This window comes from Leuresthes tenuis, unplaced genomic scaffold (assembly GCF_036924035.1).
Source record: "Leuresthes tenuis unplaced genomic scaffold, fLeuTen1.0.hap1 SCAF_9, whole genome shotgun sequence".
Classification (NCBI taxonomy): Eukaryota; Metazoa; Chordata; class Actinopteri; order Atheriniformes; family Atherinopsidae; genus Leuresthes; species Leuresthes tenuis.
The window spans coordinates 1,958,535-1,974,599 of record NW_027325363.1 but is presented as its reverse complement, the minus strand read 5'-3'; the positions used below and the strand labels follow the sequence as shown (position 1 = coordinate 1,974,599).

The 16,065-nt window shown below is 44.2% G+C and overlaps 1 protein-coding gene and 1 non-coding gene across 3 annotated transcripts in view; one reads left to right on the top strand and one right to left on the bottom strand.

Annotated features, from left to right (window-relative positions):
• Nucleotides 1-16,065, bottom strand: part of clip3 (CAP-GLY domain containing linker protein 3) — a 28,727-nt gene that overhangs the window by 11,495 nt on the left and 1,167 nt on the right. For both annotated transcript variants that reach the window (XM_072391881.1, XM_072391882.1), the window contains exons 2-4: nucleotides 7,427-7,818; nucleotides 3,963-4,102; nucleotides 1,077-1,170 (exon numbers count right to left, since the gene is read on the bottom strand). In XM_072391881.1, coding sequence (XP_072247982.1) covers nucleotides 1,077-1,170; nucleotides 3,963-4,102; nucleotides 7,427-7,796 — 604 coding nt within the window. In that variant the 5' untranslated portion in view covers nucleotides 7,797-7,818. The remainder of the gene's footprint in view (nucleotides 1-1,076; nucleotides 1,171-3,962; nucleotides 4,103-7,426; nucleotides 7,819-16,065) is intronic.
• trnar-ccg (transfer RNA arginine (anticodon CCG)) lies at nucleotides 2,852-2,924 on the top strand. Its single transcript has one exon. It is a non-coding gene; the product is annotated as a tRNA-Arg (tRNA).

Genomic DNA, 16,065 nt, shown 5'->3' with positions numbered 1-16,065 from the left:
ACGCACAAAGAGGACGAAACTGTCACAAACATGTCCCTTTTCCCATAACATTGTGTGGCCAGCAAGCATAAACAATATAAATAGCAACAGCACCATTTAGTTAGTCAGACAACTCTGAGCCAGCTTCCTGACAGGTTGTGCCGACTTGTCTCTTTCTTGCAAGAAATAAATGTTTTGTGTTAATCCAGCGACTCTGAGCCTAATTTTGAGAGAATTTTTCTGACATCATGGTCCTTCGAGCCGGATCCTAAAATCCTTTCCACCTCCCAGGATCGGAGCTGAAACCGTGCACGGGGGAGTCCAGGACTCCTAACTGAAGTCCTCTCAGCAGAGTTTCTGATAGAGGCCGACTGCCACTGGCTGGAGGAAAGGTGACAGAATCTATTTTTGAATCAGTGGACAGACTCGCTGGATTCTTCGTTGTTGGACTTACCAGTGGATTTATGGTAAGGAACCCTTTGTGTTACTATTGTTGGCGAGAAATAGTGTGAAATAGTGATTATTAAGGAAACAAACCCAATATTGGGGAAAAATGTGTGACATTGTGTGGCCAGCAAACGTAAACAATATAAATAGCAATAGCACCATTTAGTTAGTCAGACAACTCTGAGCAGCTGCCTGACAGGTTGTGCGGACTATAAATGAAATAAATGTTTTGTGTTCATCGTATCCAGCGACTCTGAGCCTAATTTTGAGAGAATTTTTCTGACAACCACCTGTATAATACCTGTGGCCTTTGTATTCAGTGTAACCTTGTATGAAGACACTCTGGTGAAGGCTGAGAGCTGAAACATCTTAACTGTGAAGTGTCCTGAACAAACAAGTGAAACAGGAGTACTGCCAGGCTCATTGACCCTCATTTCCCCTTCGTCCGCTTGGTCTTGTCTGATTTTTGAATTTCAGTGTAACGGTGCTGTAGTTTTAGGACCTCTGCTTGTCTTCCTGAAGTTTCTCTCACTGAGTCACAGTCTGTGGAGGATCTTAAAGACTTTCCCATCCATTCATTGTTGGTTTTGTTATTTTCACAGGATGCTTTCATCCTCAATCTGATTTTAGGGTTTTTAAAGGCAGCTTACCGACTCCGTGTGCTCCGGCCTTGCAGCTGTAGTGAAGCAGCGTCATGTCGGTCAAACCATCGCGGTCGTTGACATGGCAACCACGCTTTAGGATCTGAGACACACAGAGAAAAGGCCAAAAATGTACTTTTTGATGACAAGATGAATGTACTTCAGTTTGTTTTGTACTAATCAAAAGCAAAAGGGCAAAAAATTAAGAAGCCTGCAACAAAAGATAAAAATCCAACTCTACAAATGTTTTAAAAGTGTTGTGAAACTAAGAGGAGTCAGATTTACTCCATTTAATCTCTATACTTCTGGGACTCATCAGCAGTCTATCTATCCCTATAATAACAATCATTTCCACCTTTAAATGTGACCTTTAGAGACAAATCATTTCAATTTAATGTTACTTAACTTGTTTTCTGTTCAATTATCTAATACATATTCTCCAGAAACCAGTGTGCAAACTATTAATTACACTTTATTACACTTGTGTGTGAATGAAGAGGGGTTGTGAACCTTTCTTTACACGTGCTGCCGGAAAAAATGCAGATGAGGGGAAGTGAAGTGAGTTATCTGTTGGCAGCAGCTGAGCTGAGGATGTTCACCGGAGCAGAAACTATGCCAGGACTCTAACTCACAGCCTGATTTACATCTCAGTCCCCCGGTTCTGTCTGTTTCTGAGTCACATGGCGGTCCACTCCTGTTTCCTCCTCTTCCCGGCTGAGTCAGCTTCATGCTGAGTCAAGGCAGGGCCTCCATGACTTTCAGTGTCTCTGTTCCCCTGCAGCACTTCCTCTCCTCTCCCTGCATGCAGTCATTTTAACTGGGTCACCATCACAGAGAGAGTGTCCTGAAGCTGGAGCTGGTTTCCAGCTGATACACCATTAAATGTAGGTAAAACGCTGTGTTTTGGAGCAGGACTGGTGTTACGCAGGAGGACATTTAGGATGTAAGGGACTCTGAGCAACGGGAGGAACACTTCCCCACCTTCTGAATGTGGCTGTGAAACACGTCAGAAACACAGAAACAAGCTGCAGTCACGTGATGACGTCCACTTTCCACGCTTTGGTGGCTTTTAGTTGACCACAAACACTCATAAGAAGGTTGGAGGAGATGCTGGAAGCTGCTGAATGTGCAGCACAACACTCCTCCTGCACAAAGTTAGGATATCATCTGAAAACCAGGATTTATTCTCTGTTCTTTATGTGCCTTTTTGTTTCTTGTCTTTCATGATTTGCTTTGGTTGCTGTTGGTTTATATCGGGGATGTCAAACTCCGGTCCTCGAGGGCCGCTGTCCTGCAGGTTTTAGACGTTTTAGCTGCTCCAACACACCTGATTCAGATGAAATGGATCCCTTCAAAAGATTGTTAAGTTCTGCAGCATCCTGCTAATGAGGCATCGATCTGAATCAGGTGTGTTGGAGCAGGGAAACATCCAAAACCTGCAGGACAGCGGCCCTCCAGGACCGGAGTTTGACATCCCTGCTTTATATTAATCTGATGTAACTGCCTCAGTTCTATCTTTCAGTCCTGGTCTCGGGTTCGTTTGCAGTTCATTTAGTCACCCAGACCCCTCGGTCTGGGTTTCCTCAGCTCTCCAACACTCCCACCCGGCTGTGCTTTTGGTTTCAGATCTAAATTAAATCTTCAGTTAGTGTTCAAACTGCCTCGGGATACGTCTCCAGCTCACATTTCACAACCTTGGATTGTGACACGACATTTTGGAGATGTGGACAAATGAAATGTTTCCTGTTGCGGCTTCTGGAAATCTAGATTTTGACCCAAAATGTGGCCTAGTGGCCTAATGGATAAGGCATCAGCCTCCGGAGCTGGAGATTGTGGGTTCAAGTCCCACCTGGGTCGAATAACTCGTATAATGTTGGCTGACACTTTGTTTGGTATTGCACCACTTCCTGTTACCTTGATAAATGTTCATCTACTTGAATGCTCTCACAAAGGCTTCTGTCCCAACTGGGTCCCTCCGTTGGTCCCAGGATTGTCGTCTAGCAGCTCCTACACCACGCCTAAGACAATCCAAACTCTGTTCATGTGGCGTCCCACGATGGTGGAATGACCTACCGAGCGCTACCAGAACAGGGGCGTCCCTGTCTATCTTCAAGAAGCTCCTGAAAACCCAGCTCTTCAGAGAGCATCTCCTATCCCAGCACTTACCTTGTACTTCCCTCCCCCCTCTATCTCTGCACTTTATCTTTCTGCACTTCCTTCTATGCCTGCACCCTATCTCTACTCTGTCCCCTCTGACAGAGTCGGACTCCTGGGTTCCTTCTATGTAGCTTATTGTTAGCTTTTTATGTAGCTGTTATATCTTCATTTGTAAGTCGCTTTGGATAAAAGCGTCTGATAAACACAGAAACAGAAACATAGATTTTCTATATCTAAGAGATGGGGGGGGTTTAGTTTGCATCTCACTTTCTGCAGATCACACATCAGGAACAGCTGTCAGCTCAAACTTTTATTAATGAGCCCAAAATCATCCCCGTTCCTCATGAAAGAATCTTTTCATGTGGCATCCTCACATTTAGTTTATGATCCTTAAACAGAAATAAATCTGAACTGTTGAGCTTCAGGATTCAGTGTCTGCTGACTCTGTGTGTGTGTGTGTGTGTGTGTTTGTGCTTGTATCCCTATCATTATGGGGACATCAATCATGGGGGTGAATCTGGGACAATGTGACAATGATCCTGAGTCAGGACTCAGGCTCTGTGCCAGTTACATGCAGAACCAGAGCAGTTTCAGAGAGCTGCTGCTAGCTTCTTTAGCTTTAGCATCAGCTTATCACCCCGAGCAGACTCAGCTCATATTTAGATTAAATGCACTTTTATTTCCAGCAGCATTGAGCTTTTGAAAAAGTGGACGAAGCGTTTCCGTGTGCGTTCCCACCTCGTTGCCGATGACGTCGATCTTGTGCTGCACCTGAGGAACCCACTGACGGATGATGGCAAACAGCTCAGGGATGGTGGTCTGAGGATCCATGAGGATCTCCAGACAGGCCGGGTCATTGGGATCGAAGAAGGTGAACGCTGCAGACAGAAACACCCGGAAGAGTTAGAGGAGGACCAAAAACAGGAAAGGCAAGGGAAGGGAGTGAGGAAAGGAAAGGGATGCATATCAGAGGTAACCTCTGAGTGCTGCAGCTGCTCGTCCTGCCAGCTCTGCAGCTCTGAGGCGGATTTTCTTTCACCGACTCAGTGAAACTTCAGTGAACAGCGAAAGCCTCATTTGCAGGTTTTCAGTCTTCTTCTCTAACCGTCTGTTGGCTGCAACAAGTATGGTGCAGAAAGTGAACTCAGAAATGAATATTACCCAAAGAAAACAGGTCTGTTACTTATTAACTGTGGAAAAACTGTGAATAAAGCAGGTTAGAGACAACCTGGGAACAGCTATGTTTACTCACTTTTCTTATTTACTTCCTGTTTACCTTCTATCACTGCTCATTACTTTGATTCAGGCTCTAAATCTACTCCATTAGGTTTTAAATAAATCGCTTTATAACGGTTATCCAGCACTTTGGATGGTTTCCTGGCATTTCAAACAAAGCAAAGGCTGTGTTTTAATTTAACGATCAAAATCATTACATACGACTGGAGTAAATATCTCCCCAAACTCACTCATCTGAGGACTGACATCTAATAATAATCAGAACATTGATCTACAGCAAGGGCGTAACCATGGTTTAGACATTCGGGGGGTCCAAGAAAAACAAAATTGTTGAGTGCATTATCTACAATTCTTTATTTATATATGAAAAATTGGACATTTAGAACATAGTTTAGAGGACTACATTGACCATGTAAGTTCACATCTAAAGGAATAGTGTAATTTCTCCGAGACAGTGACTGCCCCCCCACTTTGTTTTGGTTAGTTGCTTACTGTTTACTGACCTTAAACACACCTACCAATTACAATTATGCTCTTCCAGTAGGACACGACCCCCCCAAAGAATGCGTGGTTACGCCATAGATCTACAGTAAATATCAGCTGTTAAACCTTGAGAACTTATTTAGTGAAAGATGCTTTGTGAAGCCAGCTAGTGGCCACCGGTGGTATTACATCACAGTTTGGAACTCAGTTAATGTTTATGGCCCTTATTTCATTTACAGGTACTTAGATTTGACCTGATTTGCATCTAACTTTGGTTAAAAAAGCATCTATGACATGCAGAAATGTAAAAGAAACCAGTGGCAGAGTAAAAGGCTGAGCCACCAACAATCAGAAATGATAAATCCAGTAAAATAATAATAAAAGTTCAGGCTGAGCTCTCAGATTTAGGCAGAATACTTTCTGTCAGGGCAGCCAGCAAAGCTGTGTTCTGTTGGATAATCAAGCTGGCGGCTCTGAGTGCGTCTGATGAATATCAATGAGCCAATGAGTGGTTCCACTTCCTTTCAGAGCTGCTGATCCATCAGAAACACTTTCACTGCAGATCTGAGCTTTTATGTATCATGACATACAAAAGATCATCTGCTCTCTTATCAGGTGTTAAAATTCACTAAATCCAACCTCAGACAAACAACAGATGGCCTCACGTTTGACTCCAGAATACTTTGGTATCCAGAGGAGTTCATGGTGGCTGCAGAACCAGCCACATAAGTCAAGGTCGTCTGAGGTCGTCTGAGGTCGTTTGAGGTCGTTTGAGGTCGTCTGAGGTCGTTTGAGGTCGTTTTTACCTCATTTTCTGACTTGGTCAGAAGCAGAAGATTTGTTTGAAGCAGTTTTAATGGAGTCAGAATGCGGCCTCACTGCTGTCCACCAAACAAACACAGAAACTAACCCCATTGCAGCACCTTGATTCTTCTCTTTTTCCCACATTCTGCTGTAGATCTGCTGCTGTGTTTGGGATCTTTGTCCTGTTGATGAGCCAGTTTCAGCCCAGCTTTAGCTGGGGGACAGATGGCCTCACATCTGACTCTAGAATACTTTGGTATCCAGAGGAGTTCATGGTGGACTCAATGACTGCAAGGTGCCCAGGTCCTGTGGCTGCAGAACCAGCCCAGATCATCAGCCCTCCACCACCGTGCTTGACAGCTGGTATGAGGTGTTTGTGCTGATATGCTGTGTTTGGTTTCCTCCAAACGTGCTGCTGTGCATTAGGACCAAACATCTCCACTTTGCTCTGGTCTGTCCAAAGGACATTGTTCCAAAAGTCTTGAGCTTTGTTCAGATGCAGCTTTGCAAACCTAAGCTGTGCTGCCATGTTCTTTTCAGAGAGAAGAGGCTTTCTCCTGCAGCCCTTCCAAACAAGCCATCCTTGTTCAGTCTTTTTCTAACTGTGCTGTCATGACCTTTAACCTTTAACCTTTTAGATGGAAACTACATCCTGCTGTATTTAAATCCTGGCCCTGTTTAAAACCTCTACACTTGCTTTTAGGCAGATTATTACTCTGCCTTCATTGTGTTATAATGTGTTGTCATGAGGGTTTTTACTCATTCATCTGATGATATCAGGAGACAGTTTGTTATTAAAAAAGTCCCTTGAACCGTGGATAAAAACCTTCAGAACTGTAACATGCACCGTGTTTTCTGTGGATATTGTGCTTTTGGAAGTAGCTCCTGGGCAGAGTTAGGGTTGGACATGTGTGACATGTGCTCCTCAGGTGGTCTTTACAGAGGTTTCTGAGCTGTGTTATCATTCAGATGGTGATCATAGTGGGTATTTAAGGTGGAATGACGTACCGTAGTCTTTGGGCAGCGGTGCCTGAGCAGATCGGTGTGTATTTAAGGTGGAATGACGTACCGTAGTCTTTGGGCAGCGGTGCCTGAGCAGATCGGTGTGTATTTAAGGTGGAATGACGTACCGTAGTCTTTGGGCAGCGGTGCCTGAGCAGATCGGTGTGTATTTAAGGTGGAATGACGTACCGTAGTCTTTGGGCAGCGGTGCCTGAGCAGACGGGTGTGTATTTAAGGTGGAATGACGTACCGTAGTCTTTGGGCAGCGGTGCCTGAGCAGACGGGTGTGTATTTAAGGTGGAATGACGTACCGTAGTCTTTGGGCAGCGGTGCCTGAGCAGATCGGTGTGTATTTAAGGTGGAATGACGTACCGTAGTCTTTGGGCAGCGGTGCCTGAGCAGATCGGTGTGTATTTAAGGTGGAATGACGCACCGTAGTCTTTGGGCAGCGGTGCCTGAGCAGATCGGTGTGTATTTAAGGTGGAATGACGTACCGTAGTCTTTGGGCAGCGGTGCCTGAGCAGATCGGTGTGTATTTAAGGTGGAATGACGTACCGTAGTCTTTGGGCAGCGGTGCCTGAGCAGATCGGTGTGTATTTAAGGTGGAATGACGTACCGTAGTCTTTGGGCAGCGGTGCCTGAGCAGATCGGTGTGTATTTAAGGTGGAATGACGTACCGTAGTCTTTGGGCAGCGGTGCCTGAGCAGACGGGTGGACCATGGCTCGGCGCCGGGGCTCTTGGACCGGACTCTGGTACTCAGACACAGACAGCGGCTCCGGCTCCGGTTCGACCGGAGGACCTTCCTCTTCCTCCCGCTCTTCTCTCTCCTCTCGCTCCTCCTCCTGCTCTTCCTCCTCCTCATCCTCCACCTCTGCTCTCTCCTCTCCCTCCCTCTCTTCTAGCTCGTATTCCTCCTCGTCTTCTTCTTCCTCATCCTCCTCCTCGGTCAGCGCCTCCTCCTCCTCCTTCTGGACCCTCCCTTCCTCCTGCTCCTCACGGTCGTGCCTCTCCTTCTCCTGCACCTCCAGGTTCTCCTCTTTTGTCATGACGAGGATGCTGCAGCTCGGCCTGTTTCAAACAAGAACTTCCATCAACTTTCCATAAAAGCAGCATTTTTAAATAAGTTCTGAATGAGCTATTAGAACACATTTCAAACAGATTGTAAAGATGTCACTCCTTCCATCAACAATCCATCCATCCATCCATCCATCCATCCTCCATCCATCCATCATCATCCATCCTTCCATCAACCATCCATCCATCATCCCATCCTTCATAATCCATCCTTCCATCATCCGTCCATCCATCCATCATCCATCCATCCATCCATCAATCCATCCATCCATCAATCCATCCATCCTTCCATCATCCATCCATCGTTCCGTCCATCATCCATCCATCAATCCATCCATCCTTCCATCATCCATCCATCGTTCCGTCCATCATCCATCCATCCATCCATCCATCCTTCCATCCGTCCATCCATCCATCCATCCATCCATCCATCCATCCTCCATCCATCCATACGTCTATCCATCCATCCATCCATCCATCCATCCATCCATCCTTCCATCCGTCCATCCATCCATCCATCCATCCATCCATCCATCCATCCTTCCATCCATCCATCCATCCATCCATCCATCCTTCCATCCATCCATCATCATTAAAAAAGATGTTTGTGTTTATGGTATTTAGCAAGTAAAACAAGCAGGTTGATGATGTAATATTCACCAGTCCAATCAGCGACGATTCATGTCAAATTTCAAATGTCATGTCCCTTTAAAATTTTGCAGAAAATTATGCACTTTAAATCGAATCGAATCGAGTCGAATCGAGTCGAATCGTATGGAATCGAATCGTATCGTATCGAATCGTTGGCTGAATGGTGTGTATCGTATTGTATTGTATCATGAGATTAGTGTATCGCTGCAGCCCCATCCATCATCCATCCATCCATCCATACGTCTATCCATCCATCATCCATCCATCATCCATCCATCATCCATCCATCATCCATTCATCCATCCATCATCCATCCATCCATCATCCATCCATCATCCATCCATCCATCCATCATCCATCATCCATTCATCCATCATCCATCCATCCATCCATCCATCCATCATCCATTATCCATCCATCCATCATCCATCCATCCATCATCCATCCAACCATCATCCATCCATCATCCATCCATCATCCATCCATCCATCCAACCATCATCCATCCATCATCCATCATCCATCATCCATCATCCATCATCCATCATCCATCATCCATCATCCATCCATCCATCATCCATCATCCATCCATCCATCATCCATCCATCATCCATCCATCCATCATCCATTATCCATCCATCCATCCATCATCCATCCATCCATCATCCATCATCCATCCATCATCCATCCATCCATCCATCATCCATCCATCATCCATCCATCCATCCATCATCCATCATCCATCATCCATCATCCATCATCCATCATCCATCATCCACCATCCATCATCCATCCATCATCCATCCATCATCCATCCATCCATCCAACCATCATCCATCCATCATCCATCCATCCATCCAACCATCATCCATCCATCATCCATCATCCATCATCCATCCATCCATCATCCATCATCCATCATCCATCATCCATCCATCATCCATCCATCCATCCATCATCCATTATCCATCCATCCATCCATCATCCATCCATCCATCATCCATCCATCATCCATCATCCATCATCCATCATCCATCATCCATCATCCATCCATCATCCATCCATCATCCATCCATCCATCCATCATCCATCCATCCATCATCCATCATCCATCCATCATCCATCCATCCATCATCCATCCATCCATCCAACCATCATCCATCCATCATCCATCCATTCATCCATCCATCCATTATCCTTCCATCCTCCATCCATCCATCATCCATCATCCATCCATCCGTCCATCATCCATCCATCATCCATCCATCATCCATTCATCATCCATCATCCATCATCCATCATCCATAATCCATCCATCATCCATCCATCCATCCAACCATCATCCAACCATCATCCATCCATCATCCTTCCATCCATCCATCCATTATCCTTCCATCCTCCATCCAACCATCATCCAACCATCCATCCATCCATTATCCTTCCATCCTCCATCCATCATCCTTCCATCCATCCATCCAGCCATCCATCCATCCATCCATCCAACCGTCATCCAACCATCATCCATCCATCAACCTTCCATCCATCCATCCATCCATCCATTATCCTTCCATCCATCCATCCATCCAACCATCATCCAACCATCATCCATCCATCATCCTTCCATCCATCCATCCATCCATTATCCTTCCATCATCCATCCATCCATCCTCCATCCATCCATCATCCATCCATCCATCCATCATCTTTAAAAAAGATGTTTGTGTTTATGGTATTTAGCAAGTAAAACAAGCAGGTTGATGATGTAATATTCACAACATAAACACGAGTATCCATGCACTGAAGACACGTTTGTGACATGTTTGTGTTGTCCTTCCGGTTCAAAGGATCGACCACCAGTCCAATCAGCGACGATTCATGTCAAATCACACTGTCCCTTTAAAATTTTGCAGAAAATTATGCGAATTAAATTGTATCGATTCGTGTCGAGTCGAGTCGAGTCGAGTCGAATCGAATCGAATCGAATCGAATCGAATCGAATCGTATCGAATCGTATGGAATCGTATGGAATCGTTGGCTGAATGGTGTGTATCGTATTGTATCGTATCATAACATTAGTGTATCGCTGCAGCCCCAGTCATCGCTCACAGCAATTCTCCGGTGATCTCAGTCATTTTGCCAGCTGCCATCCTGTGGTTCTGTAGTCGGTCAGTCTGTTTCTGCCAGTGAGTTCTGTTACTTTCTGTCTTTGGCTTTCCATCCGGCTTCAGGAGTGCCTTTTGTTTCCTTTGTTCATCTTCCACCTGTCTTTGCCTCCTGCGTTTGGATCCTTTATCTCAACATGGACATTCAGCAGTTTTACTTTACATTGAACCAAATCCTGTAGATTCTGACCACTGCAGACTGGAAACTTCCTACAAGAGCCTCAGCTGTGCAGATACTCCGACACAGTTGTCAAACCACGACAGTCTGATTCCTCTAAAACTCCCTCAAATCCTCACAACTTCTGCTTTTTCTGCTTCCAACAGTACATCCCACCCGCTAACAGAGGCTATCGTAATGAGATGATCATGGTTTTTCACTTCATGTGAAGTGACTTCTGTTCTTCTTGTCTATTAAAAGTCATCCATCATCCATCCATCATCCATCCATCATCCATCCATCATCCATCATCCATCCATCCATCATCCATCCATCCATCATCCATCCATCCATCATCCATCCATCCTTCCATCCATCATCCATCCATCATCCATCCATCATCCATCATCCATCCATCATCCATCCATCCATCCATCCATCCATCATCCATCCATCCATCATCCATCCATCCTTCCATCCATCCTTCCATCCATCATCCATCCATCCATCCATCCATCATCCATCCATCCATCATCCATCCATCATCCATCCATCCATCATCCATCCATCCATCATCCATCCATCCTTCCATCCATCCTTCCATCCATCATCCATCCATCCATCCATCCATCCATCCATCCATCATCCATCCATCCATCATCCATCATCCATCCATCCATCATCCATCCATCATCCATCCATCCATCCATCATCCATCCATCCATCACCCAACCATCATCCATCCATCCTCCATCCAACCATCATCCATCCATCCATCATCCATCCATCCATCCATCCATCCAACCATCATCCATCCATCCATCATCCATCATCCATCCATCCATCATCCATCCATCCATCCATCCATCCATCCATCCATCCATCCATCCATCCATCCAACCATCATCCATCCATCCATCATCCATCCATCCTTCCATCCATCATCCATCCATCCATCCATCCATCCATCCATCATCCATCCATCCTCCTTCCATCCATGTCTCAAACTGCAGGACTTCTTTTCTTCTTGTCTATTAAAAGTCTGTTTTAGGGGATCTGATGAACTCCAGAGACGTGGCTTGTTGCCTGAAACATTTCAGAGGGGCGGCTGGTTTGCTGTTGGTGGAGAAGGTGCAGCTCGGACTAAAGATGACTGGATTCAGGACAGACCTCCAGCTTCTTAGCATGTACCCAGAGCTCAGTTTATCTCAGGAGACTGACTTTGTTTGTGTGTGTGAAAGAAGAAATAATGAAGCTAATTTGAGCCACTGATAATGGGAGCAGCTAAAAGCACTAATGCTGGCGCTCTCTGTGCATCATCAGCAGGCCTGACTGGATTAAATCTGCTCTGAAATCCATCCGGCAGCCGCTCCCTCCATCTTCTCCCCCGCCCACCCAGAGAGGGACCAGCAGAAAATACACTCCTGAATTCATCTTCATATCCTCTGTGATCTGAACTGTGGCTGCTTCCACTTTTCAGAGGCATTTCAACAAATTCTTCTGATTTATTAATTTTTTCCTCATTAGATTTCAGTAATTTATCGAAATGGAAAACTGGGTTTGAGCTTAAAGATGCAGAATAATGAGTCAAAACTTTTAGCCTGAGCCCACATCTGATCATCACATTTTAGCCGATAATCAGTGAAACAAATCAACTGTAATTAAAGATTAAATCATCTTTAGGTGGTGTCTATCCATGGGACTCCTTCGCTGCTATCAGACGACAGTCTGGCTGCGAGCTGGGAACAGAAACCCGAAAGAAAACAGAAATTCTCGTTCCTTTATCAGTTCCTGAGTGAACATTCGAGGAGCTTTTCTGTATTTGTTGCTTTCTAAGCATCAGTTCCCTGATTTTTCTTTGTTTTGGGTGGTCAATGTAACGCCAAATCGGCTAAAATAATCAGTTTAGCTCTCACTCGTCAAGCTAAATTTCAACTTTAGCTTGACTGTTGGGGTCTATTCTGGTTTATTCTTTGTCTTTTAGTCTCCATGTTTCACATATTATGTTCATTTAAGTTATCCTTAGTTCAAGTTATAGGACTGAATCTGCATCAAAGTTCATTTAATTTGTCTAATTATCGTCACTGGACTGGTTTTTGGTTTAGTGTCTTTTTTCTGTTTAAGTTCTAGTATTTTCAGCTTTATTCTTTGTCTAGTTTTCAGTTAGATGCTGTTTTCTCATCTTTGTCACAGATTTTTCTGTCACCGTGTGTTTGTATTTGTGTTCATCTTCACATGAATATTCCATTTATTCTCCAGTTTCTGTTCCTGTTCATGTGCTCAGCTGGTTTGGTCTTGTCTCTTGGGTAATTTTCAGTTTTTGGATTTTCCTGTTCTACAGCGTTTCCTCAAGTGAAACATACCTTTCATTTTTATGGTAATTTGTCTCCAGCCTGTCTGAATTTGGATCCACCTTTACCTCCTTCCCCATGGAACACAACACCCTGATTCTCCAATAGAAAGAAAGAATTTGGCAGTTTTAAAATGAGTTTTCAGACTGATTTCATCGTTTTATAATGGGATGGAATGTTCCCTCTCTGCGCTCAGAGGTGATTTGTGAGAAATCTGTGAGGCCGAGCTCAAAGAGAGTGACATTGGGTGAAAGAAGACTAAAATACCTACGTTTTGATGTAAAATTGGTCCAGATCAGGCAGATATTTTGAACGTGAGAGGCATTTGAAAATGTTCTCCGATAGGAGCTGCTGACATCGCATTAAGCCTGCATACAGACACATGTGTGATGGATTCTATGACACTTAAACTGGCAAAAGTGCTAATAAAAAGCTTATTACTGCAGCTAACATTACTGTCAATACGCAGAGCAAAAAATAAATAAATTCAGACTTCTGAGGTCCATTTATTCTCCAGTTTCTGTTCCTGTTCATGTGCTCAGCTGGTTTGGTCTTGTCTCTTGGGTAATTTTCAGTTTTGGGATTTTCCTGTTCTACAGCGTTTCCTCAAGTGAAACATACCTTTAATTTTTATGGTAATTTGTCTCCAGCCTGTCTGAATTTGGATCCACCTCTACCTCCTTCCCCATGGAACATAACACCCTGATTCTCCAATGGAAAGAAAACATTTGGCAGTTTTAAAATGAGTTTTCAGACTGATTTCATAGTTTTATAATGGGATGGAATGTTCCCTCTCTGCGCTCAGAGGTGATTTGTGAGAAATCTGTGAGGCCGAGCTCAAAGAGAGTGACATTGGGTGAAAGAAGACTAAAATACCTACGTTTTGATGTAAAATTCGTCCAGATCAGGCAGATATTTTGAACGTGAGAGGCATTTGAAAATGTTCTCCAATAGGAGCTGCTGACATCGCATTAAGCCTGCATACAGACACATGTGTGATGGATTCTATGACACTTAAACTGGCAAAAGTGCTAATAAAAAGCTTATTACTGCAGCTAACATTACTGTCAATACGCAGAGCAAAAAATAAATAAAGTCAGACTTCTGAGGTCACATGGAAAACACCAGTGCTGGTCTGAGACTATCCTGGGATGGTCAGAGCACAGATATCAGCCAGTGTGTGAAGTCTTTGTGTCATTCTCTTTATCCGTCTGGCCTTATCTAGTGTGCACACACACACACACACACACACACACACACACACACACACACACACTGCTCATAATAGGTGAAAAGAGACATGTGAGACGTCTCCATAGAATAAGTTGCACAGTTTATTGCACACAAACCACAGCCCTGTTGTTTCCGCCTGCAGACGCAGCTACATGCTAATGCTAAGCTAACTGTTGCTATCGGTTGCATCAGATTTCCAAACAGAGATGATTCTGAAAATATCAAATACAAATCAGTCTGAAGGTGACTTTGAAATTCGGTTTAAACATTTGTTAAATTTGTGTTCACAGTTTAAAAAGCTGTTTTTACCAAACAGCACCGTGTTGATCCGATAAAACTGTGAGAAATAAGAGCACGGCTGTCCTGTTTCTACAGGAATTCTGTTGGTTTAACTATAATTCTGTGAATAATACTCAGCTGAGGCCACAACAAATGTTACGCAACACGTCTGTATGAGTCAGCCTGTACAGATAAATATAAAACATGAAGCCCTGCAAACAGAGAGGAGACGTAAGACCGTGCATGTGATGGTGGAAGAGTTCAAAAGTCCTTTCTTCCAGACTTCCTGTGACCTTTAAAGTGTCCTGATCAACAGTTCTGCAGCTTTCTGAAGCCTTTAAAGTGTCCTGATCAACAGTTCTGCAGCTTTCTGAAGCTCTTTCACAGTTTTTCTTTGGACATTTTCTGCTTTTTCCCTCATCTTCAGTCCTTGTTCCTGAGCATTTTCAGTGTTTTTTCTTTGTTCAGCCACTGAACTCTGACCTTTGACCCATTCAGGCAGAAAAAAGGCTCCTAACTCAAGGGATGAACCAGTGTTGTGTCGACACAGAACAGACAACTTAGCAAAGAAGCCATTTTAAACTGGATCTTTAGGCTCTTTGTTACCAGCAGCCTGTCACAAAGACACATCATTTGTTCTCATTTCTTTAGCTGCATCTATGAAAAACAGCAAAGAAAACACAGTTTGACAGACAGAAAATAGGATTTCTGCAGCAACAAGGTGATTCCCAAAGAGCTATTAGCTGAAAACTTGGCATATCTCAGCATGGTGTGCAGTGTGTCCTTAAAACATTTGAGGAAACTGGACAAGTGGAGGACAAAAGAAGAAGTGTCAGGCCTAAAAAACTATCTACAGCAGATGAACAGGATCTGAAAGTGATGTCCTTAAGAAAGAGGAAAAAATCCAGCTGTGACCTGACAGGACCTGAGAGATGCATCTGGACCTTCAGCTGATCCATCTACTGTTGGCCCAAGCCTCATCAGAAATGGTCTCCATGGAAGGGTGGCTGTCAAGAAGCCGTTCTTAAGGAAGGGAAACAGGGAGAAAAGGCTGAGCTGTGCCAAATGACACAAGAAGTGGACTGAAAATCAGTGGCAACAGGTCTTATGGAGGGATGAATCCTCCCCAGAGCCCGGACCTCAACATTATTGAAGCAGTGTGGGATCATCTGACAGAGAACGGAACAAAAGGCAGCCCACATCCAAAGAAGAGCTTTGGGATGTCCTTCAAGAAGCCTGGAGAACTATTCCTGAAGACTCCTTAAAGAAATGACAGAAAGCTTGTCTCAGAGGGTTCAGGCTGTGTTGGAGAATAAAGGAGCTCAGACCAGATATTCACTTTAAAGCTGCTGAGAACTGAGAAAAAAACTCTGTTTCTGCCTCAGATTAAATATAAAATATAAACACAG